Source organism: Mastigoproctus giganteus, chromosome 6, assembly GCF_048544385.1.
Source record: "Mastigoproctus giganteus isolate SK-2022 chromosome 6, ASM4854438v1, whole genome shotgun sequence".
Taxonomy (NCBI): Eukaryota; Metazoa; Arthropoda; class Arachnida; order Uropygi; family Thelyphonidae; genus Mastigoproctus; species Mastigoproctus giganteus.
The window spans coordinates 216,428,663-216,455,914 of record NC_143580.1 but is presented as its reverse complement, the minus strand read 5'-3'; the positions used below and the strand labels follow the sequence as shown (position 1 = coordinate 216,455,914).

Below are 27,252 nucleotides of genomic sequence, written 5' to 3'. Positions count from 1 at the left end.
TTATTGTTTGACTGTAATAAGGTTAATTAAGTTTACATTGCTTCCAGAAACGTCCACTTATTAGTCAGCATGAAATCAAAAGATTTTGCTGGAGATATGCTGGACTCGTGCACCATCAGTCATGTGGATAATTCTAAATGTCATGTGCTATCCTATACACGCAAAACTGGGTTAAAATTATTTAAAGAAGTTGAATTTGAAGAACAACAGCTGAAAGGTCGATGTTGTGGATTAAAACCGGGTGAAGAAGACACCAATTTGTCTACATCATGAAGCTTTGCTTTTGACAAAATTTGAATTTTTGCAGCATTCATGTTGCAATCCTTTCAAGGAGAAAAATCATATGAAAAAAAAGTTTATAACCAATTGATTTGTCAATGGCAGACTACCTGAAAGACATAACAAAGGTAGACATAAAACCAGACCAGAAGCTGTGCCCATCATGCCGAAAAGCAGGAACATCAACTTCATCTGGATCAAACCATGATGACAAAATGCATGTGACTGAAAGCTTGAAGACAAGTTTGATGGCTATTGGTATTCTTCCTTTGACTATAATATGCATGTGACTGAAAGCTTGAACATAAGTTCGATGGTTATTGGTATTTCTCCTCTAAAATTTCACCGAATGGCTGAGAGAGACTCACAAGGCTATGCCAAAAGGAAAGCAAGTCAAGTGCAGGATGTAATTGCCAGTAAAATTGCATCTATTGGTGGCTTGAACCCAAATGACATGGAGCCAAGTGCAAGTTATCAGTGTGGAAACTGCTTAGATTACAATGAGCTGCTGAAAGAATTGAAAGAAAAGTTGATGGTATCAAGTCATTCAGAAATACTTCAAATATTAACACTAGCTCCAGTTAGTTGGTCCATAAAGAAAACAGTGGAAGAGTTTAGTGTCTCAATGGTCAAGAAAGCTAGAAAACTTAAAGCAGAAGAAGGGATCATGGCCATACCTGAAAAAAATCAAGGAAAAAAGCTTTCTGAGTAAGTAAAGCAAAAGGGGATGGAATTTTTTGAAGATGATGAATTTAGTCGGATATACCCTGCAAAGAGGTCCTTGAGGTTGTCACAGACATTCTCTCAGATATGCCAGACAAGCTGCACTTGCTACCTGGGAGTCTAAAACGCTGATGGAACTGATATTTGGGTGACACTCAAGTCAAGTGGACCCAATTTCGGCAAAGTCCGGACGGTCTGTGACAGCCAAGTTTCAGAGCACTACCTCTCAACGTTGTGCAACAGTAACACTTAAAACTGAAAATTTTTTGTGATTTGCTCCACATAACACAAGTGACACACGTCCAATGTCAACAAATATCTTCTTTCGTCTTCTCAACCTCCAACCCAAGCACGGTACTAAGTACTATAGATTCTAATACCTCTCGTGTTTGGGGTTTACATAAAAAAAGTGACCTCCACAAAAAAGGTTCTGGTGCCTCAAGCATACTATATTTTGATCTGAAATTTTGCACAGCTTCTTTGGAAACCTGTTTAAACATCTACACCAAATTTCAACAAAATTGAAAATGGTTGAGCAGGAACCATCTTCAAAATTAGGCCACTTGACATGGAATCAACCCATTTTTCATGTTTATTAGTTTATCACTCACAAAGATCAGCATGGATGGACTCTGCATTATTAAAAGAATGGCTTGTTCTCCATGAATTTTTACCTTCTTGAAGAAAAGTTTATTTTCTTCAAGAAGGTAAAATAAGAATATTTTGCCTTTAGCCAGCGGGTAGTTGATTGATGGAACAGGCTTCCATCTTTTGTTGTGGAAGCTGATGGCCTAAATAAATTTAAGGCTGAGCTGGACAGGCATTTGAAACGAATGGGAGGGGTTTTTTTTTTTTTTTTTTTTTTTGGCTGATGCTGCATAAGCTTGCTTTCTTGCATCGTATGCCTCTACTCCATAGCCGAGTGGTCAGGAGCAGGAGTGCAGTAGCACACGTTCTTTGAGTAGACCACGATTCAAGCCCCTAATGCTGAATACGGTCGATCTGCCAACCCGCACTGGACCAGCGTGGCAGATTATGGTCCATTTCCCTCAGCATGAATTGTTGAGGAGGCTTCCATCCTGCAGTGGGTTGATAATGGCTGCACTTTACCTTTATGCCTCTACTAATGCCAGTGCTAAAGAAAATAACACTTGTTCATGTCCCATTTGTGAAGAACTTAAGGAAAGGGACATAAAGGGAACATATTGTCACTGCCAACTGTAACATCCGTGATCCACCCTATGGATCAATGGATTCTAGAATGTCTAAAGCAGTATTTCTCTAATGCTGATGCTCCATGAGTATCAGCAGTCAAGTGCTCATTAATTAGGATTCCTGTGCCAAGGAATAAATTTTTAAATTTTGTATGTGTTTGTCTGTGTCAATACAAGTGAGATCTTTAGTTCATTTTCTGGATATAGGCAAAAGTGTTCGAGTTCAATTTTGAAAAAAAAATGGATGCCACAGATATAGGATTCTTATAGAATTGTTAAAATCATCAAAATCAAAGGTGTTTTCACAATATTGCACTAGCATGAAATGGAATTCCAAGTTCAACATTTACAAAATATTGGAGAAACCTGGGGCCCAAGGTTGACAACTCTGATTGAATGCCCTTAACTACAAGATGATGGTTATGTTGGATAAGAGGACAAATAAAGAGGACTTCTATGTGTATAAGAGAGGGCACTGACTCTCTTTAAAAGTTACAGCTGTCAGTTACAGGCTCCGCAAAAACGATAAGTGTTTGCCTTTTATTTACATGATTGTTATTTTATATTGTACTTAATTACGTAGTCATATAGTTATAGTTACGCTGGTTATTTTTTATTTTAATTTAGATAAAGAGTTTTTGTGGATTTTACTTACGATAGGTAAAACCGTTATTTCGTTCGATTTTTGTAGCCATTGTTTTTGTATATAGTGGTAGGGAATTCAAATTTTTTAATTGAGGTAGCTAGGTAGCTCTAAGGCATAATTATATAGTAATACGCTTCACTGTTTCTATTTAATAGTTTCTATTCAAATACTATTGACATTTAATTTATTGATTTTATTAATTTAAACTACCATGCCCCAAACTAGAGCAGCAAAGCAACGGGCACAAAGTGGCAGGAGTGCTGTGACTCGAGGGAGAACTGAGGGGGACGATTCTCCAACGCATCACAGCCTAAAAAAATGTGCAACTTGTGAAATGTTTGCCGAACTCTCTGGAACGGAACATGATATTGCCATGGGGGATGTCTTTGTGTGTGCGCAATGTAAGGAGTGTAAGGAAATCAGGCGACAACTCAGCGTTGTTATGGGCCTATATGAGAGTTTGAAGGACAGGGTGGATGCTCTCGAAAGATCTAAATTGAGGGGCCCATCAGGCTCTCAGCTGCCCACATCAACGCCAGAGCTTGAACTTGGTCATCATGCAACACAGCGGCAACCCCTAAGGCAGAATGCGCTGGTCCCACAGGAACTAGTAGTTGTTGGTGACTCTATTGTCAGGGAAACGGGGAACATGCTTTGTAAAAAGGATAGGTGGAACAGGACCAGGGTATGTCTGCCAGGGGCAAAGGTTGATGACGTTGTAGAGCGGATATCATCTTTCAAGGGCACAAAAGGTGATATAGTTGTACACGTTGGCACTAATGATATTAAGAGTAGGAGACCGGCGGAATTACTCAACAAGTACAGGTCACTGTTGAAAAAAAGCCGTGAAATAGGGTTGAATTTGAAAGTGTATGAAATTCTGCCCAGACACGATAGGAGGGAGTACATGATAAGAGCCTTGTCGATCAATTCGGCCCTGGAAAGATTGTGCAAGGCTCAAGGGGTAGAATTTTTTTCAGCCTGGACTGTACTTGTTAACAGGAGAGATTGCTTCTACAGGGATGGGATACACTTAAATAGAAAGGGTGCAAGAATATTTGCTGATTCTATCGAGGCAGTGTTAGGTGGGTCGGAAAGCTGCTAGTTTGGGGGGATACAAAGACTAATAGTTTAACAGTAACCGCAGGCAGAGGTGAAGGTGATTCTTGCACAACTTCTATTAGAATAAGAAGCGACCTGGAGCGAGGGGTGTTGGGGGTTTCAGGGACGGATGGCAGTCATCATGGAATAGTTGGGTATATGGGATGTGTTAGGGTAACAAGGAATAGGCATAGGAGCATGTATGCTTGCATGTATACCAATGCTAGAAGTATAGTAAATAAATTTGATGAATTTGAAGTGTTGGTCAAGACATCAAAGGCGGATATTGTTGGGATAGCAGAGACGTGGTGTCACAAAGATATAAGGAATGCAGAACTGGAATTTGGGGAGTACAATGTGTACAGAAAGGATAGACAGGACAGAAAGGGAGGGGGTGTTATGCTGTTAATTAAGAAAAACATAAAATCAAAGGAAGTGCACCCAGTTAATATAGATGAACAGTGCTCTGTTGAGTCAGTTTGGTGTGAGATAAGCACTGCGAAAGCAAAAATAAGAGTAGGAGTGTGTTATAGGCCTAATGACTTGAATGAGTACAATGAACAATTGTACAGAGAAATACAGTGGGCCAGTAAATCAGAATGTCTTATAATGGGGGATTTTAACTTCCCAGATATTGACTGGAACTTGTGGGTTGGTCACTCACACACTAGTCAGACTTTTGTGGATTTATTGGATGATTGTTTTCTGCAGCAGCATGTTCGAGAGGCAACCAGAGAAAGTAACACTCTTGATCTGGTTATCAGCAGTGATCATTCGTGTATTAAGAATTTGCAGATAAAGGAACCACTAGGTGGTAGTGATCACAGTGTGCTGAAGTGGGATTTACTCAAAGAGGTAACTACTGTCAGGGGTAAAGGAAAGGGTTTTTGCTTCCGTAAAGGGGAGTACAGTGGTCTCAGACAGTTTTTAAATTCTGTACAGTGGGATCAACTGACGATGTTACAAACAGTAAATTCTAAGTGGGAAGCATTCAAGGAATTAATCGTGGAAGCTACTAGACTTTTCATACCGATTAAGAAATATTGTTCAAGGTTTAGGCCTAAATGGTTATCAAATGAACTAATGAGACTCGTGACAGAGAAGAAAAATGCATGGGATGCATATAAATTATCAGGCGACGCAGAAGCCTGTGGCAGATATAAGCTAGTCTGTAATCAGGTCACAAAGGAGGTTCGGCAGGCGAAGGCGGATTACGAGAAATCTTTGGCAAAAGATGCTAAGAAAAACAGCAAGGATTTCTTTACTTATATAAACTCTAAAAGGAAGGGGATGAATATGATTGGTCCACTTGACATCGATGGTTCCACTGTTGATGATCCTGCTCAGAGGGCAAACAAACTGAATGAGTATTTTGCATCTACATTCACACGTGAGGAATTATTACAGTTTGAAAATGGAAGAAGGTTATCAAATTGTAGCAGTGTGCTTAATGATTTTGTAATAACTGAGAGCAAAGTGGAGGAGATATTGTTGAAGTTAAACATAAGAAAGGCACCTGGGGTGGATGGGATCTATCCAGTTATTTTAAAGGAGGCGGCAAAGCAACTAAGCAAACCCTTAGCCATAATTATGAGAGCATCCTTGGACTCAGGGGAGGTTCCCACGGACTGGAGATGTGCAAATGTATCCCCAATTCACAAAGGGGGATCGAAGGGTGACACGAGTAATTACAGACCAGTTAGTTTAACTTCTGTTCTGGGTAAAATAATGGAGTCACTGGTTAAAGTTGCATTGCAGGATCATCTAGACAAGACTGCAGCAATAATTCAGACACAGCATGGGTTTGTTAAGCTAAAGTCTTGTCTGACAATTTGATTGGTTATTATGATGTGGTCACAAAGGAACTGGATGCAAAAAATAATTTTGATATCATATACTTGGATTTCAGGAAAGCTTTTGACACTGTTGCGCATGGAAGACTACTGTACAAATTGGAGCAGAATGGTATTATGGGTAAGTTGCTACAATGGATAAAAGGATGGTTAAGTGGGAGAAGACAAGAGGGTGGTAATCAATGGGTGCTGCTCTTCATGGACTAATGTTATTAGTGGAGTCCCACAGGGTTCGGTGTTGGGTTCACTGTTGTTTTGTGTATTTATCAATGATATTGATGAAGGTATATCAGGCTTAATGTCGAAGTTTGCAGATGACACAAAGGTTGGCAGGGTTGTTAATGACAGTAATGGCAGTGTGCTACTGCAACAGAATCTAGATAATTTGGGCAGATGGGCTAAGAAGTGGCAACTGAAGTTTAACCTTGACAAATGCAAAGTACTGCATATGGGTAGAAGTAACCCCAGAGAAACGTACCAACTGTGTGGTACTACACTTAAGGTGGTAGAAAATGAAAAAGATCTGGGAGTAATTGTGCAGTCAGATATGAAGTTTTCTGAGCAATTCAGACAGGCTGCTAGGGCAGGTCATGGGGTTTTGTCAATGATATATAGGAATTTTGCTAGCAGGGAGGTGATTGTCCCTCTGTATAAGGCAACGGTCAGGCCACGCCTTGAGTACTGCGTACAGGTCTGGAGGCCTCATTTTAGGAAGGATGTAGATTTGCTTGAGCGTGTACAGAGAAGAGCAACACGATTGGTGAGGGGAATGAAGGGATCCTCTTACCAAGAGAGGCTTAAGTTCTGCAAATTGCAGTGGCTGGAGACTAGGCACCTGCGTGGTGATCTGATTGAGGTCTATAAGGCCTTGAATGGGTTGAGCACGCTGAATTCTGATGGGATCCTTCCAGTTGTTCAGATTACGAACCTACGGGGACTTAAGTTCAATTAAGAAAGGACAGATGTAGAATAGATGTGCGGAAATTTGCCTTTAGCCAGCGGGTGGTTAATTGCTGGAACAAACTTCCATCTGTCGTTGTGGAAGTTGATAGGTTAAATAAATTTAAGGAGGAACTGGACAGGCATTTGGAGGGAATGGTGTGATTTTTTTTTTTTTTTTTTTTGGCTGACGCTGCATAAGCTCATACACTTGCTTTCTTGCATCACGTGCCACTACTACTACTACTACTATATTTTGTATAAAATATTTTAGTTTAAATAAGACTAGTAGAAAAAAACTAAAACTTTCTTTCTTTTTCAGGGTTCGAATAATATTAAAAAATGGCTTCTTTCAATGCACTTCGTATTGCATTGATTGTGCGGTCGTATTGCACTCAGGTAAGTTATTATTCATCATTCACCATTATATGCATCAATAATATAAAATTAGAAGCTAAAAATAGAATAATTAATAATACAAATAATGACAGAATTAAAAGTAAAAAATATTTTATTGCAATACCCTATGTGAAATTAAACAATGGAACAGACAAATTAATAATCTTTCTAGAGGTACAGAAATGAAAATAATAGCAAAACCTGTCCATAAATTATTTATGACAGTATGTTGTTGTTGTTTGGTTTTTAGGAGCATTAGCAACTAAGGCCATATTGCTCCGGGCATATGTGGTGGTCATTCCCTGACCTCTCCGCATCCTCCGTATTTGGTGGTCACAGGCTCGAACCCTGATCTAATCAAGAAGTGTGTGCTACGCACTGCTGCTCCTGCCCACTTGGCTACGGAGGCACCTTACGACAGTAAAGAATCACACTGTATTATCACTTTCAGTACAATTATGTGACCTCATTTACCACATTATGCATGTTGACTGTGATTCTAGTTACATTAGATCTACAATATGTGTCGTAGACTTGAGGGTAAAACAACATGAAACATCAGTCTGTGCTTTGTATGTGAATGCTTCAGAACTTGTGTTATTATTATTATTAGCCAAATGGTGCAAAGTGCATTTGGCTGATGCAACATAAGCCTCAGGCTTATGTTGCACCAGCCAAAAAAAATATCTGAATTATTCTGATAGAGAGAGAGAGAAAAGTAGAAGGGAATCACCAAGAAAGAGAAGAATGATATCCAGCTCAGGACCCTGGGTGTGCCAAGCCCATATTCACCAGATGTGAGCCCCTGGGATTAATTGTGCAGGCAGATATGAAGTTTCTGAGCATTTCTGAAGTGTTTCACGTGATACATGAAAATCATGCATTCCTTTTCAATGCGGCTAGAATTTTAAATATACAACATGTTATACTAAGCTATTAATTGCCGAAACCTTGGAAATGAAATTACCAAGAAATTCGATCGATATCCATCGGCCATTCCTCATTTCTGATTCTTGGTCATTTATTATAAATATAAATTCCCGTACATACTAATCTCGTCAGTTTTATTCCCACCCCCACGAACACGACACTTGTCAAAGTTTTGGTCTGCATAAGGGGATGAAATCGCAGTGGATTTTAATCATAAATTTAGCATTAGCATTAGCATTAGTAGAGGCATATGATGCAAGAAAGCAAGCTTATTCAGCATCAGCCAAAAAAAAAAAAAAAAAAACACACCACTCTCATTTCACCCCTCCGTTCGTTCGAAATACCTGTCCAGTTGAGCCTTAAATTTGTTTAGGTTATCAACTTCAACAACAAGTGATGGAAGTCGGTTCCACCAACCAACCACCCGCTGGCCAAAGGCAAATTTCCGCACATCTATCCGACATCCGTCCTTCCTCAATTTGAATTTATGCCCTCTGAGGTGATTATTCTGTGCAAGATGAAGAATCCCATTGGCATTGAGCATGCTCAAACCATTCAAAGCCTTATACACCTCTATCAGATCACCTCGCCGGTGCCTAGTCTCCAGACTCTGTAATTTGCAAAACTTAAGCCTTTCTTCATAAGAGCAACCCTTTGTTCCATTCACTAATCTTGTTGCCCTTCTCTGTACCCGTTCCAGCAGCTCTACATCCTTCTTGAAATGAGGCCTCCAGACCTGTATACAGTACTCAAGATGTGGCCTAACCATTGCCTTATACAAGGGAATAATCACCTCCTTATCCCTGCTAGAAAAATTCCTGTATATCATTGACAAGACACCATGAGCTACATTTAATTATATCGCTCTTAAGAATATTTTACCTCTATTTAGATTTGCAATTTCAACAAAATGTTTTCCAGTACTAGAGGTTACATGGGAGTTTGATATTCCTAGGGTTGGAATGTGCCGCGCCGATCCTGGGAGTGTTGGATTACTCGTGGACCGATAATATGGAACACTTTATGAGTTTTAAATTATTTTTAGATTAATTTAACAACAATTTGTTTTATTATTTTATAATTCACAAAAAGGAGAGTTGATCAAGAACAATTCCTTTCAGCGGAATAAAAGGTAGCTCCTTGTTTATTCTTAAATACTAATACAACGTAGGAAAATATCAAGCACGTGTATGCTCTCACTTATTTGATTATGTATAGTAATGTAATTATGTGGCAGGGTTGTCAGTTTCTGGCAAGGATTGCCTATTAGAATTAATAAAAAAAAATACATAAAACACAGGTGGTAGGGGAAAAAAGTTAACAACAAAAACAGAAAAAAATACTTTCATAACATAAGTGGTAAAAATTAGCTCTAAGGAGAAATTTTTCACCTATGCATTTATAGTAAAATGAAAAACAATAGGTAGCTTCCCTCTCCTCCTCACTCATTACATACTCACGTAGGTGGTCGATGACTTTCATCAACCGGTGAAATACCACCACTTTGCTTATTGGAGGCTTGAAGTGGTGAAACCCATGTTTAGTCTCTAGAGCAAAGTTTCCGGCATCCCCCTCCTCCCATACCTCTCCTTCAACCCATGCACGGTACTAAGTACTATAGGTTTTAATACCTTTTGTGTTTGGGGTTTTCATAAAAAAAAAAAAAAACATTAGCTCAGGCAGCTCAAGGTCATGAGCTGCCTATTTTTTCTCCTTACTATAGTAGATTATGCTTTGAAAATTGTGCCCTCTTGAAATGAATGACATTGAAGTGCGAGGAATCATTTTGACTCATATTTTATAATCCCCTGTATAAGGCATTTGTAGGGTTTCACTTGGAATACTGTGTAATAAGTTACCACTGTGGGTAGTTTGAGGCTGAGAACTTGGGAAATTTCAGAGGTCAGCTGGACAGTTACCTGTGCAAGGAGAGAAACAAATTATTTTCCTTTTTAATTTTATTATTTATTTTAATATATTTATTTTCTTTTTATATTTTATTATTTTTATTTTTTGGCTAGTAAAGCAAAAGTTTGTGGCTTCTTTGCACTTTGTGGCAAATACTAAATATATGTACAGGAATACCTCACATAGCGCAGTTAATTCATGCCAAAAAAATACCGCACTATGCGAAACCACGCTGATCGAGGTATTATTAGTATGTATTTTAATGTAATGCATTCCGACAATTTGATTATATGGGTCAAGTTGCAAAAATATATAGGTGTTTGTTTACTATAAATTGATGCACATGAAGTTCTTGCAAAAAAAGAAACTAAAATGATAAAAATCAAAAATATTAGTAAGTACAGTAGAAATGATTTTTATTGCAGTGTGTACGTACCGAAAGAATATAAGTGAAGTATGTACTGTATTTTTATTTTGAAAAATAACAGATCAGCTTAGTTTGCTCAGTTTTTTCTTCTTTTTATCTGCATACATCTCTTTATAACATCGAATGTCATATTGCAACGCCTGCCTTACTTTCATACCTCATTCGATGTTTGGATCTAGAAGAACACTCAGCGCCAATACATTTCTTCTTTCCATTCGTATTTGCTTATAAAGGTGTAACGTTTTTAAAAAATAATTTTTAATAAAAATACACAGCGAAAAATATTTGTACAGCTTGCTCGGAATCTAGAATGTTTACTAATGTATGAATGCCAGCAGAGTCCATATATAATGGGAGTTTCGACAACAGTCAGAATGGCCTTGAATCCATAACGCATTGGCCTATGTGCTGGCATAATACATATCAAATGTATTGGTGTGTAACGCAGTTATTATTTTTTTTTTTTTTTCAATTTGTAAATCGTGCTATAGTGAAACCCGCGCTATGCGAGGTATTCCTGTACTTCAAATGGCATAACTTTAATCGTGTAATAACTACTCGCTCAATTGTTATTTTACATTATTGAAATTTCGACAATTTTTTTTTGTCTGTCTAATGAAACAAAACAATGTTAGAATAACAAAAACAAGTTTTAAATCAGAGGAATACATTAAAAGAATGTATTCCTCTGTGTGGTAAAGCTTTACATGGATTAAAAACTGCAATGGAATTGGCTCAGCAGTGCAGTAAAGTGCTGCGGCAAACTTGGATTCTATCTCTGAGGATGAGATACATGTATTGAATATTCTGATTCCTTGCCAGCAATGAATTTCTGAAATGGTTGGAGGTTGAAGTGTTGGGGGGGGGGGTCTATACATTAGGAAATGAAACTGGTTTGCTATTATTTTGCAAAAATGGGTACAAATGTAGTGAATGAAGGGTTTTTGCTTGCATTCAAGGTTTGTTTTATGAAATTAAATTGGAACACTGGTGCATGCCTGTTTCTCCTTGTGACGTCTTGTTGAAATGATTAAATGAAATTGCTTTGTGTGCTGTCTTCAGTATTACAGATCACAACCACTGCTTCCAAAAGATGAGTAGGAAAATATAGGAAATATTTAATTATGTAAAGTTTGCTGTTTTCATTTGAATACATTCATTGGCACAGCATTAAGATTCTAAAATTCCTAACTTTAGTGAAACATGAAGATTAAATAATAAAAGAAAAGTAAAATTCTTGGTGTGAACTCAGTTTTAATTAATTCTACTCCTTTCCACCACTTATATTTAATAATTTATGTTATTAAAAACATAATGTGTACTAGGGAGCTTTGTCCCCCCGCTCGCTGCACTCTCTTCTTTTGATAAAATAAAATAAAATACTTACAGAAACTTATAAAATACTCTCTTCCTCGGCTATGAATACATAAATATGTTATGATATCTGTATAATAATAAATAAATTTTCTGTTTATACTCCGGGATGACCAAACAGTCAGAGGAGTTCACAAGATAGACAGATTACAAGAAATAGCACCGTATTCATATCACTGTAGATACACCATAGACAACTCTTAAAGAAAAACTACGATCATAGTGTGAAAGGCATCATTTCATATGTATCTCATATTGTGCTCATCCTTCACAATGAGTTACCAAGTATTGCACTACCCTGAATAAGTAATGCTTCACTAATAGAAAAGACGATTGTTATTTATTCTTGGTGGGCACCACCACCCAGACGGACCATTTCAAAGCTAGTTGACTTTTCATCGGTGGGTGCCTTTCACATTATGATCACATTATAAAGTTGTCTGTGGTGTATCTACATTGATATTATATAGATATAGAATCTTAAAATATTATGCCTTGTTGCATTTAGTTTATTTAAATAAATACGTTACATATGGAAATCAAGAATGATACCACGTGGTCATGTTAGATAAACACAGGTCAAGTTAGCTTAAAGAGAAGCTTGTTTTACCACAGTAAAATAAGCTTCTGTTATGTATTTTTGTATTTGTTACATATTACATGTAACCCACATCCCTCTTCTCCCATTGGCTGAATAAATATCATTAGGAGGAAAATTATTTTAATGTATAGAAAGATATTACTTCTACTTTCATATGCTCGTTGCTAATGTGTATTCAGACTGTTGCTTTACAAAAGCAATATTTAATATTCAAGGTGGTCCGTGAGTTTCACTGGCTGAAATAGTCCTATTGGATATAAAAAAAAAATAAATATCACAATAGGACCACCCGGAATATCAACTCATCTGCCCAAGTGTGGTATGTTTGCGAATTGTGTGTATTCTCTGGTTGATTTGTCTGTTTTTGTTGGATGAAAAATGCAAGTTTCTGGGGAGGAGAAACCTTGCTACCTACACCTGAGACTGACTAACTCAGCCACAGAGGGAAAAAAAACCATAAAAGTTCCTCACTTCATTGACAGGATTCGAACTTAGGGCCTTTTCCATCTGATTTTAAAGGGATGCTGACAATGCCACTGCTACCTTCACAGACATAGTCCTGTTGGATACTTTTAGCAAACTTTCTGTGTACAGACACCAGAATTTTCTTTCCTTCATCTCTCAAGAAGCAACTGACTCATTCACAGATATTAGCCATCTTGATCCAACCTTCATTTTCTGTCCTAAAATATCTTTGAAGTATTTACTTTTATTAAGATTGAGTTTGGAAATTGTCAAAGCAGTTTTTTCCTTTACATTTATCTCTAATTGTTGTTATTAATTGTATGAAATAGGACATTGTTATGCTGATACAAGTCATATCAGCATAGAATTCCCGAAATACAGAAACAAGGTCTGAAGATCAGTATGGCTTTCAACATGTTTAACCCATATATGGCTTTTGTCATAGTGACTGGACAACCATTCAAGCAGATGATGTGAAGCATTTACTCAACAGTCTTTCGACTACAGCTATCATTATTCTATCTGAAGGGTATTTTACATCATAGGAAAACATTGCAATATTCCTTAATGCTGCTTTAGGTGCAATAGGGACAATTTGACCCCAACAATATTTCAGAAATTCATGCTTCACATACTCCATTCACACATCTGAAACTCCTAATAGCTATTTTTGAAAATTTTTTCTTTGAATTCTCCACTTAAAAATTCCAAAAGTGTCCATTAATTTTCACATAGCTAGGAAAATTTCATGATTAAGTTAAACCTAATTATATGCACATGTGGGTTTTCATAGTTTTATTTGGAAAAGATTGAAAATAAAAGTGCCATCAAAATAATTAATTATTTTTGTGCACACATAGGAATTTAAAATTTTCATTTGCCTAACTTGGTGTATAATAGCAGATTCCATTAAAGTAAACAAATGTTTCCTGTATGTGTTCATTTTTGTCCAGTTTTCATTTGAGCAACTTTATATTACACACTTTTGGATGAGATTATCGTCTTATTTGTATTTGCTCCTCAAAACCAGCACATTGCTATCGATATGTTTGCCTCTGGATTAGCCATTGTTTTTCAAGCTTTTTTCCCAATACCTGTTGTTAGAGTACTTAATAGTGTACGCTTATACATATTTACTATATAGATTACAGATAAATAAATTTGATTTTTTTTTTTTCAGTCTGCATCAGGCTTACCAGTTATTACAATGCCAGCTTACATGGAGAATAAAATGAATAAGATAAGAAAGAAATCCTCAAAGAAACAACAAGAAATAGAATATAAGCAGAGATATGGTGGTAACAGAAGCAAACCTATAATATCCTGCCGTAATTCACATTATAACCACTACAGGGGACAGACCTATCCAAGATATTCCAATATTCCACTTGCTTCAGCAGGATGGGCGCACAGGAAATCAGCTGGTGACCATTTTACAATAAATAGTTTTGGAGAGGTACGTGATTAAATTTTAAATCAATTTATTTTTTTATTATGTTGCTTCTAGTAAAAATAAAATAATGTGTGAATGAGCAAGAAAGGTTAATATGATGTTACATAAACAAAACAGTGAATCTGGGTAGGATATATGAAAGGGAACTATCAAAATGGTGTCTTATAAAGGTACATGTGAATAGTGGTGCAGTGGTTCTCAAAAAGTAGAGTGCAATCCATCATAAATTTAAAATACCAGTCATAATCTCAAAAAAAGGAACTAAGCCTCTTAATGCTAGTCTAGTTAAGGGATCATAGCTGGTTGTGGATTTGGCTTTCTAAGAAAGGGAAAGAAAGTTTTGAAGCACTGTCATATTGTTTTATATAAAAATGTTATATTTTACAAATAACAGTTTTCATTTGAACAAAATATGTAGAAATGGTAGATTCAAGGAAATGTAAAAGTAATTCTATCTGATGAGTTTCTTGATTGTTGCATTGTAAGATATAAATAGGAGAAAAAAGGTTAGGGCAAATATACTATTGTCATGGCATTTATAAAATTACAGGAATCCGGGAAATCAGTTAGGATAATGTTTTATACTTTGATAGCAGTGATTGGAAAGTGAATGTGTGAAAGTGAATGGATCAGCAATACCCTTCAGTGGGTATTGCTGATCCATTTTATGCATAATAAAATAACAATCTGTCTATTGGATAGATGGTAACCTGAATTTCAATCAATTTTGAGTTTGTCTGCATCACTGGTTGTGCTAGAATTGTAAAATTTTAACAGAAAAATCAGATAATAGGCATGTTATGTACAGCATACGTATTTTCATAAAATTTGTAGACATACCATCTTGAGAGAAAAGAATATTTTTAGTGTCAAAATAAAGAATAACATTTCAGAGTACTCAAAGATGCACAACGTGAACTGTATACTTGCTGGAGTAAAATTTTAACGATTGTTGCCAGATGACATTTTATATTAAATTTTAAAAATATGCCTACAGAACGGACTGATTTATTTATTTATTATTATAGGATTAGCTGAAGCTGTTTACTTGATCACTGATATGCATTTTGCACAAATGAATATGTATTGTTACAAAAAATGCATTGCCTGTTGTTAACTAGGAACTGGCATATATGTTGCCATACGTTGATGCTGTAGTGGGATATAAAAAAAGGTTATTTTTTTTTTTTAGTTATGCTTAAAAATGCGTATGCACCTGTTAACCTCAGCATTCCCACAATTTTTATAGTGTACACTTTATTTATAGTGGCTGTTTATCCACATGTAAAAACGTGACTCCCAGTGAATAGATATTCATATTTTATATTCTGGTATCTTAGAAACATTTGTTGAGCCATTCCAAATTCCATTAAAATTGAAGAAGGAAAAACTGCCAGGTATTTGTGTACATATCTCACGTTATGTTCAGTAAATTTTTGTTAAAAATCACAGTGCATCTATTTTTTTTATTACTCCAGAACAGCCTAAGCCTTACAGAGGAGGAATATAGCAATTATAATAATCTATTTACAGTCAATAAATAAATGGGATATATATGCATACAATGGAATATCATATATTACAGGTGATTTGCATTTAAGCAAAGATGGGATGACAAAGATTTGTGTATTTCTAACAATACCTTTGTTATTATATTTTCTTGTTTGATCATAATTTACAGTTTTAATCTGAGTGATTAGCATATATTATTATTGTTATTATTATATTTTTATTTTTTTATTTATTGAAATATTTATATTTAATATATATATTTATTTATTTATTTATTTATTTAATCATTTATTATTCTTATTTTCTAGTTTCTTGAATATAGAACCTTTGTAATTCTTTTTTGATATTGATATCTTCAGCCAGCTAGAATATCAATGTTGGATTCATTTAGCAATCTTGAATTCACCATTCATAAGAGTCTGTTTAAATAGTTGAATTTTAGATTATCAGTTCTGAATGGCTCTAGTGCCAGCAGATTGTGTCTTCTCAAAGCTCTTGAAGGGCAGCTAAAATTGAGAACAGCTCAGGGCATCCAGCTTTCCAGCCACGAGATGCATCAGGAATTTGTAGTCCGCCACAGCCCTTCTTTGGGAGAGTGGTACCATCCTGAAATGAGTGCAACCATTCATGATAAGATTTGGTGTCCATTTCCAACCTAGACTTGTACACTAAAAATCTGACTATGGATTACTGAATATGTTCCACTTGTTTTATGAGTATTTTGGTGTGAGGATTCCAGATCTGTGAGGCATATTCAAGTATCGGGTTGATGATCGTTATACATGCTGTTTTTATGAGTTGTATAAAATTCAAAATTCTTTTAAGTAATCCAAGAGATTTGGAGGCCATTGCTGTGGTCTTATTGATATGGATATTGAAGTTTCCCTTGGCAGAAAACCATACTCCCAAATCTGAAACCTCTTGTACTCTCCTTATGTCATGATTATTGGTTTTGTAGGAATAGCTGATTTATGTTTTTTAGCATTAGTAGAGGCATATGATGCAAGAAAGCAAGCTTATGCAGCAGCAACAGCAAAAAAAAAACAAAAAAAAACCGCTCCCATTTCACTCCTCTGTTCGTTCCAAGTACCTGTCCAGCTCAGCCTTAAATTTATTTAGGCTATCAACTTCCACAACAAAGGATGGAAGTCTGTTCCACCAACCACCCACCCACTGGCTAAAGGCAAACTTTCGCACATCTATCCTACATCTGCCTTTCCTCAATTTCAATTTATGCCCTCTCAAATGATTGTTCTGAGCACGAGGAAAGATTCCATCAGTATTGAGCATGCTCAAACCATTCAAGGCTTTATACACCTCAACCATATCACCTCGCAGGTGCCTAGTCTCCAGACACTAATTTGCAAAATTTAAACCTTTCTTCATAAGAGCAACCAACCCTTTGTTCCATTCACTAATCTTGTTGCCCTTCTCTGTACTCGTTCCATTAGCTCTACATCCTTCTTAAAATGAGGCCTCCAGACCTGTATACAGTACTCAAGGTGTGGCTTGACCATTGCCTTATATAAGGGGATAATCACCTCCTTATCCCTGCTAGAAAAATTCCTGTATATCATTGACAAGATGCTACATCACTCTGGGGTTGCTGCTTCCCATATGTAGTACTTTACATTTGTCAATGTTAAGCTTCATTTGCCACCTCTCAGCCCATCTGCTCAACTTTTCCAGATACTGTTGCAGTAGCCTATTGTCATTAGTGTCCTTAACAACCCTGCCAACCTTTGTATCGTCAGCAAACTTGGACATTAAGCTTGATATACCATCATCATTATCATTTATAAATACAGAAAACAACAATGGACCCAACACTGAACCCTGAAGGACTAATAACATTAGTCCAGGATGAGCAGTGTCCATTGATTACCACTCTCTGTCTTCTCCCACTCAACCATCCCTTTATCCATAACAACAATTTGCCTCCAATGCCACACTGCTCCAATTTGTGCAGCAGTCTTCCATGTGCAACAGTATCAAAAGCCTTTCTAAGATCCAAATATATGATATGTTTGTTTGTTATTTGGTTTTTAGGAGCATTAGCAACTAAGACCATATTGCTCCGGGATATACGGTGGTCATTCCCTGACCTTTCCGCATCCTCCGTATTTGGTGGTGACAGGCTCGAACCCCGGTCTAATCAAGAAGCGTGTACTACGCACTGCTGCTCCTTCCCACCTGGCTACGGAGGCGCCAAATATATGATATGAAAGTTATTCCCTGCATCCAGTTCCTTTGTGACCACATCATAGTATCCAATAAAATTGGTCAGGCAAGACTTTCCCTAACAAAACCATGCTGTGTCCGATCTATAACTGAAGTCTTGTCTAGATGATCCTGCAGTGTTACTTTAACCAGTACCTCCATTAATTTTCCTGGAACAGAAGTTAAACTAACAGGTCTATAATTAGACCTGTTAGTTTAGCTGTTGCCCTTTGATCCTCCTTTGTGAATTGGGATCACATTTGCACATCTCCAGTCCATGGGCACCTCCCCTGTTTCCAAAGAAGCTCTCATAATTATGGCTAAGGATTTGCTTACTTCCTTTGCTGCCTCCTTTAATATAACTGGATAGATCCCGTCCACCCCGGGTGTCTTTTTTCTGTTTATCTTCAACAATTTCTCCTCCACTTTCCTCTCAGTTATTACAAAATTATCCAGCTCACAGCCAGAGTTTAACTCACCTCTGGCATTCCCCTCCCTGAATAACTCCTAATGGGTGATTGTAGATGCAAAATACTCATTTAGTTTGTTAGCCACCTGAGCAGGATCATCAACAGTTGAACCATCAATATCCAGTGGACCAATCTGATTCATCCCTTTCCTTTTGGAGTTTACATGGGTAAAGAACTCTTTGTTGTTTTTCTTTGCATCCTTTGCCAAGGATTTCTCATAATCTGCCTTTGCCTGCCTAATCTCCTTTGTGACTTGGTTACAGACCAGCTTATATCTATCATGGGCTTCCATGTCACCCATTAATTTATATGTATCCCATGCATTTTTCTTCTCTGCCACATGTCTCATTAGTTCATCTGACATCCATTGAGGCCTAAACCTTAAACAATATTTCTTAGTTGGTATGTAGAGCCTAGTAGCTTCCAAGATAAATTCTTTGAATGCTTCACATTTTGAATTTGCTGTTGGTAACATCATCAGTTAGTCCCACTGTATAGAATTTAAATACTGTCTCAAACCACTGTAGTCACCTTTACAAAAGCAAAAACCCTTCCTTTTACCCCTGGTGGTAGTTACCTCTTTGTGTAAATCCACTTCAGCACACTGTGGTCACTGCCACCTAGTGGTTCCTTTATATGCAGATTCTTAATGCATGAAGAATCACTACTGATAATCAGATCAAGCGTATTACTCCCTCTGGTTGCCTCCCGAACATGCTGATGTAGAAAACAATCATCCAATAAATTTACAAAAGTCTTGCTAGTGTGAGAGCGACCGACCCACAAATTCCAGTATGTCACATCAAACTGCCTCGACACTGCAATGTCCAGTGATGTTGACTGGCTTCACTTCCATGGAAGCCGACCGGGCTAGCTGGGTGGTAAAGTGCCTGCCTGGCAACCCAAAGGTCGCGGGTTCAATTCCCGCCTCGGGCTTGGATCAGAGTACTGCAAAAACTTTGGGAGGTGCATTATGGCCATAGAAGCCTATGTGCCAACAACTACCAAAAAAAAAAAAAAAAAAAACTTCCTTGGATTTTGTGTTTCTTAACTAATAGTATAACCCCTCCTTCCTTCCTATCTTGTCTATCCTTCCTGTACACATTGTACTCCCCAAATTCCAGTTCTGCATTCCTTATATCTGTGTGACACCACATCTCTGATATCCCAACAATATCTGCCTTTGATGTTCTGAGCAATACCTCAAATTCATCAAATATATTTACCAAACTCCTAGCATTGGTGTACATGCAAGTATACATGCACCTGTTCCTATTCTTAGCTAACCTAACACAACCCATGTGGTTACTTGTACCGCAATGACTCCCAGCAGTTTCTGAAATATCCTGAATCTTGTTTTCCAGGATGCTGCTCATTCCAATAGAAGCAGTGCAAGCATCATTTTCACCTCTGCCAGTGGCTACTGTTAATCTATTAGCCCTTCTATCCTTCCCAAGCTAGCAGTTTTCCGACCCACCTAACACTGCCTCGATAGCATCAGCAAATATTCTTGCACCCTTTCTATTTAAGTGTATCCCATCCCTGTAGAAGCAGTCTCTCCTGTTAACAAGTACAGACCAGGCTGGAAAAAATTCTACCCCCTGAGCCTTGCACAATCTTTCCGGGGCCGAATTGATCGACAGGGCTCTCATCATCTACTCCCTCCTATCGTGTCTGGGCAGAATTGCAGACTCTTTCAAATTCAACCGTAATTCACGGCTTTTTTTCAACAGTGACCTGTACTTGTTAAGTAATTCTGCCAATCTCCTACTCTTAATATTATTAGTTCCAACGTATACAACAATATCACCCTTTGTTCCCTTAAAAGATGATATCTGCTCTACAATATCATCAACCTTTGCCACTGGCAGACATACCTTGGTCCTGTTCCACCTATCCTTTTTACATAGCATTTTCCCCATTTCCCTGACAATAGAGTCACCAGCAACTACTAATTCCTGTTGGACCAGCGCATTCTTCCTTGGGGGTTGCCACTGTGTTGCATGATGATCAAGTGCAAGCTCTGGCGTTGATGTGGGCAGCTGAGAGCTTGATGGGCCCCTCAATTTAAATGCTTCGAGGGCATCCACCCTGTCCTTCAAGCTCTCATATAGGCCTATAACAACACTGAGTTGTCACCTCATTTCCTCACACTCCTTACATCGCGCACACACAAAGACATCTCCCTTGGCAATATCATGTCCCATACCTGATTGCTCCACAAACATCAAGCAAGCAGTGCATTTTAAAAAAAAGGCTGTGATTCAGAGGGCAACTGCCCCTCTCAGTTCTCTCCTGAGCCACAGCACTCCATTTAGCTTGAGCCTTTTGCTTTGCTGCTCTGGTCTGAGTCATGATTCTGATTCAATTTCAATAAACTTTCAATTTCAGTACAAAATTATAACCTTAAACTTGTATCCCAACACAGTTGTAACACTATATATCTATATATATTTTTTAAGTGTCAAGTATTATCTTCGAGTTTCTTTATATAAGTTCCGTATCAAGTTATGTATTAATTAATTATGTTACGTTCGTAAAATCTAAGTCATTATATGTATTTAATTAAAAGTACAATTTAATTGACAATGAAGTTCAACAAGATTAATAAATTTACTGATTAGTTGATCATATTCTATACTATACTAAGCTAACGCTTTCTAGTTCGGGATATAGTGTTGTATTGTGTAACAATGGGGGCAAGTTATGAACGGTAAATCTACGGACACTTAAATATTAATTAACTTGAGGAAGGACGGATGTCGGATAGATGTGCGGAAATTTGCCTTTGGCCAGCGGGTGGTTGGTTGGTGGAACCGACTTCCATCACTTGTTGTTGAAGTTGATAGCCTAAACAAATTTAAAGCTCAACTGGACAGGTATTTCGAACGAACGGAGGGGTGAAATGGGAGTGGGTTTTTTTTTTTTTTTTGGCTGATGCTGAATAAGCTTGCTTTCTTGCATCATATGCCTCTGCTAATGCTAATGCTAACTTCCAAAGTCTCGCTGTATCGATTCAGAATAAATCAAGGATCTTGCCTAGGTCTATAAGCTACTTACAGAAAATAATTTAATATAACAATTGGTCAATAAAGCAGCTAACTATAGCTAAAAACTTCCGGTTTGCCGGCTCTGCAAAATTTATAAAACATGTGGATTGGATACCCTTACCGATACTAAGTAATAACCTACAAAATCTCTATCTGTGTTAAAATTTAAACTAAGTATCGTAACTAGGAATATAGAGCTACTCTAGAAAATAAGTTAATTTGCCAATTCGAGCCAATTTAAGTTAATAAAACAGAAAAAACTTCACCTGCAGAAGGTTACTCTCGTCCCCAACCCGCAGACTCTTTGCAGACTTTTGCAGACTTTGATCTCTATTGCAGACTTTTTATGAACGTCTGCAATAGAGATTGTGCAGCATTTGTCTAAGTTTAGTATTAGGCCATTATTTTTAATCCACAGGGTGATAGTGGCTAATCCTTTTTCCAGTATTTCACAGTCTTGTATTGATTTAATGGTTTTGTATATTTTAAAGTCATCTGCATATGAGAGCATTTTGATGTCTATGTTGTATACAGTCTGTATGTTGTCAGTATGTTGTATTGATGTCTATGTTGCATACAGTCTTGTATGTCATTAATGTATACTGCAAATAATAGAGGACCAAAATGGTTATTATTTTGGTGGGCATTATTGTTATTACAAAAGTCAAATCTGATGTAACTATGCTATACTGATTATAGTGCTTAAATTCCATATTTGATGCTTCATTTACTTTTTTTTTTTTTTTTTTTATTTCTGCTTAGAATCCATCATTACCTACATACTACCCCAAAGATGATACATGGAGAAAAGATGAAGCTGCAATTTATGGATACACCAAAGAAAATGAGGCTCAGAATTTTCTCCATTTTAATTTGCATGAAAGAATTTTAGATGGGTTGAAAAATTTAGGTTTGGAGATACCTACACCTATCCAGGTATACAATATTAGTATTATAATATGCAATATGAGAACCCTGAATTCATGTATATTTTAGATTCATGTACTGTTTGCCTAAGAATACTATTTCGGCTTACTTCAATCAATGTTTTAGATAATTTAATTAATTTATTGAATATTAAATGCTCTTATTTATTTCTAATTAGGCTTTAATTTATTTTAAACTTTAAGGCTTTAAATTATATCTATAACCATTTTCAGACTACAGCCATTCCCTGACTTACGTAAGGGTTGCGTTCCGCAACTCTATGCAAGTCGGAATTTTTCTAAATGCTTATGCAGCACTCACAACTATGAATGCTAAATTTGATTAAAGCTAAAAAGAAATGTTCAAGGAACATGTAAATAAAATTATTTATTCAATTTTTTATCTCATGCGCAGGAAAAATTACAAAAGTGTACAAAACTACAAAAAGAGAGAGGAGACAGGCATAATGTCAGCAAGTTTTACCTTTTGAGCATCGTTGCCAGAATTAACTCTCCAACTGATAAGCACGCCACTGCGGAAGTTGAGGACTGTGGAGATTTAGAAGGGGATTATTCCAACACATCACAAAATTTCTCTGCAGCTGCACAATTGGCACTGGCAACTTCACTGCATACTTTAATGTTTTGAAAACCAGTGCGATGCTTGAGCCTATTAAACCACACGTTGCTTGCCACAAACTTAGCTTGGGATTTGCCGTACTTATCCTTAATATCTTCATAAATACTTCTTGCTTTTGCTTGAATGGCCATTGGACTCAGGGGCATTTGCTTCTGAATCCGATTTTCCATCCATATTATTAGTAGCTTTTCCATCTTCGATATATCACCTGAACACTGTTTGTGATCACTGTTGATCTTAAATGTGTTGATCCCTTAACATGTTCTTTTATACGCGCACTCTCCCCTAAAATAGTATTCACTGTGTGGCACCTCCGTAGCCAGGTAGGCAAGAGGGGCAGTGCGTAGCATGCTTCTTGATTAGACAGGGATTCGAGCCCATGACCACCAAATATGGAGGATGCGGAAAGGCCAGGGGATGACCACTGCATACCCCCGGAGCAATATGGCCTTAGTTGCTAATGCTCCTAAGAAAAAAAAAAAACAAATAACAGTATTCACTCTTGAAGCAGCAAGACTTAATTCCGTGCAATAGATTACAAACTTTGTACTGCTTGTCATACTTCTTAATTAATCATCTTCATTTCTAAATCAATTTTGTTTCGTTTCCGGATGTTGGCTGGTGGTGGCACGTGTTCTGACTGTTTTGAAAGAGAGAGTGGGAATTATAGAAGCCAATTCAGAAGAACAGTACCCATGGAAGTATCTGTAGAAAGGAATGCAGCAGAAACAGTACATCTATGAGACAGACAGTGAGTGGAGAGAGACTGTTAGAGTTGAGTCATTAATTAATCTAACTGCCCTCTTCTGAATGGAATCTAGAAACCTGAGAGAAGTTTTGGGGGCACTGCCCCAGATGTGGAAACAATATTCCATGGTAGGGCAGATTTATGATTTGTACGGAGTGAACAGCTGTTTGGAAAAAAACTAACGCCGAGAGCAAAAGAGAAAACCAAGTTTTTTAGATGCAGAGGAAGCAATATTTATAATGTGCTTGTGCCAAGAGAGATTAGAAGTCAGGGTAATCCCCAAAAGAGATATATCATTTTGCCTAGAAATTGGAGTGTCACCAAAGATAAGCATAGGAGCAGAAGAATGCTTTTTGCGAGATATAAGACAAGACTGAGTTTTAGAAGGATTGAAATCAACTAAAAAAAAAAGTTGTCTTTGCCCCACTGGAGAATTACCTGGAGATTGTCATTTAAGGAATTGGTAGCAGATATTCAAGAAGTTGAAGCTGATTGAGCAGGGCAAGGTTTCTCAAACTGGAAAGGGGAATGCAATGTGCTTTCATCGGCAAAACTATGGATAGGATTTCCGGTCAATGGAAGAAGGTCATTAATATACAAGAGGAAAAGAGTGGAGGAAAGAACTGAACCTTGGGGGACACCAGCATTAGTGGAGAAGTTAGAAGACAGAAAGCCATCTACCATCATCCTCAGTCAGTGAGTAGAGCGAAAACTCAATAACCAATTGCAAAAAAAAATTGGAAAACCATAAGATGGAAGCTTGTTTAGAAGACCTTTATGCCAAACACGATCGAAAGCCTTTGAGATGTCAAGAGCAACTGCTTGTGTTTCACCAAACTTTTCCATTGAATTTGTACATAAATGGGTAACGTAAGCCAGAATATCACCAGTGGATCGACACTGACGAAATCCATACTGGAGATCGTTGATCAGACGGAAGGTTTCTAGGTAGTTGAGTTGGCGATTAATTGATTTCTCCATTACTTTAGAAAGTAATTGCAATGGGACAATAATTGGATGGGAGGGATTTGTCACCCTTTTTTAGGAACTGGCTGGATATGAGCAAATTTCCAAGCAGAAGGAAAAACGCCTTTGGAATAAGAAAGTGAAAAAAAGGCAGCAGAGAACAGGAGTAAGTTCAGGAACACAGGTTTTGAGAACAAGTGGAGAAATACCATCAGGATCTGGAGCTTTTTGAGCATCAAGTTTCGTCAAAATCCTTCTGACATCCTTTTGATGGAAGACCACAGGAGGCACTGAATGGAGCATATTGGGAATGGTGGGAGGTGTTTTACCAAGATCAGTAATACATGAGTGGAAGAAAAATGGGATGCTAGAAGGTCAGCGTTATCCTTGGCTGAAGTGACAACAGAATCATCTGTTTTGGACAGAGATGGGAGAGAGAGAGAGAGATGGGCAAAAGTTGTGGTCAATAGCTTTGGCAAGAGACCAGAATGCTCGGCTACCATTAGGGCAAGAAGCAAGTTTTCTACTCTTAGACCGTTCAAAATCTAGTTTGGACTGATTAATAACTGCTTTACAATTGTTGCAAGCTTTGATGTAGGCAGAAAATGAAACTGAAGAATTCAAAACAAGCCAATCACGATATGCAGCATTCTTCTCTTGAACAGCCTTAGCACATTTATTGAAAAACCAAGGTTTAGATGAAGGACAAGATTTTAAAGTGGAGTGTAGAATAAAGGATTCCATTCCTACAAGAATAATTTCACTGACACGTTCTGAGCAAACATTGACATCAGAAGTTTTGAAACAGTAATCCAACCAAGAAAAGAAGAAAAGAAATCTCGCAGGTCATCCCATTTTGCATTCTTGTAATGCCAAACAACACGAGGTTGGGAATAGCCATGAGATAAAGGCTTCATTAGAGAAGAGACAATCACCAAGTTGTGATCTGATGTGCCTAAAGGACCACTCACTTCGACCGTGTACTTAGAAGGGTTGTTTGTGAGAAAAAGATCAAGCGTGTTGAATGTATGGTTAGGATTGTCCAGTATTCTGGTAGGTAAATAAACAATCTGTGCGAGGTCATTAGTAATTGAAAAAGCCTCAGCATCTTGACCAGCTTGGTCGGTGTGAGTAGAAAGCGGAAGCCAGCTGGAGTTGTGAACATTAAAATCACCAAGGAAAATTACCTCACTGTTAGGAAAGTTGGACTGGAGAAAGTCAAGTTGCAAAAAGAGGAAGTCAAAGAGCTCCAAGTTATTAGTGGAGTTGGGAGAACGGTAGAGAGAACATATGAATTTGGCACAATGAGGTAGAGAGATTTTAAGCCAGAGCAGATCGAAAAGAGAAGATTCCAAATTACTAAGTCACTGACAGGGAATATCGGAATGGACATATGCACAAGTACCACCTTTGAGGTGAAAAGAATCATACAGTGAATAATTTGGGCAACTGAGATGAGCAGTAGTTGAATCAACCGATAACTGAGATTCTGTCAGAAAAAGTACATGGAGTTTGGCAGACTGCAATTGGAAATGGACATCATTGAGATTAGAACTGAGACCATGTATATTTGTGAAAATTAACTAGGAAATGTTTGGGAGGTTTAGATATTTTTGCAGATAAGCTTACTCTATTAGTTTGACAATGCATGGTGTATTCAATAGTAAGAAAGGGGGGGGGACACATGCTTCATGAAGTAATGAAATTTTTGGATATGGCATACACATGGTAAAAATATACCCAGATCCTTGACATAACGTGGCCTCGACAATGCCCCCTCCAGTCACTATCTGGCAGAGTAGAGGTAGCAAGATTATACACTAGCTAATCCAGAAGCCTCATAGAGAGTTACCAATAGGTTCGGTCCAGTGTACTAACTAGCGGCCGGCCTGCGAACACTGTTTTAGAGCTGAACCCTCGAAATGTAAGGAAGATTGAATCTCGCTATGATGTCCATCATAACATCAAAAGTCATCAGTCATAATGCATAATGGAAGAGATGGGAAAGGGTTGATCGGAACTTAGCTCTGGAGACTAAACATGGGTTCCACCACTTCAATCCTCCAGTAAGCACAAAGTGGTATTGCACTGGTTGGTGAGAGTCATCTACCACCTAGTGTTGCCTGGTAACACAGAGGGGGGCATTCCTCTATGTGGTGTGGGCGCCACACCTCGACCCCTGCTTACTTTGGTTCACACCTGGTTGGTCACCCACAGTGTGCTTGTGCATGGGGGTTATACCCAGGATAATATTGTGATGCAGTGATGTTTGTTTTTAAAAATACACCATGACATCATTCATACATGATGCAGGACACTTAAAACTTCTAAAGAACAGTATGTCAGTAATAAATTGTGCATTAGTTCTGGGCTATAACTGATGAAATGCTTGGATAATAAAAAAATAA

At 37.6% G+C, this 27,252-nt stretch overlaps 1 protein-coding gene across 1 annotated transcript in view; it reads left to right on the top strand.

Moving 5' to 3' along the window:
* The window catches only part of Dbp21E2 (putative ATP-dependent RNA helicase Dbp21E2), a 69,787-nt gene that overhangs the window by 6,240 nt on the left and 36,295 nt on the right, over positions 1-27,252 (top strand). The window contains exons 2-4 of the mRNA XM_090376414.1: positions 7,078-7,154; positions 14,040-14,315; positions 22,327-22,500. Of these exons, the coding sequence (XP_090232540.1) occupies positions 7,098-7,154; positions 14,040-14,315; positions 22,327-22,500 (507 nt within the window). The 5' untranslated portion in view covers positions 7,078-7,097. The remainder of the gene's footprint in view (positions 1-7,077; positions 7,155-14,039; positions 14,316-22,326; positions 22,501-27,252) is intronic.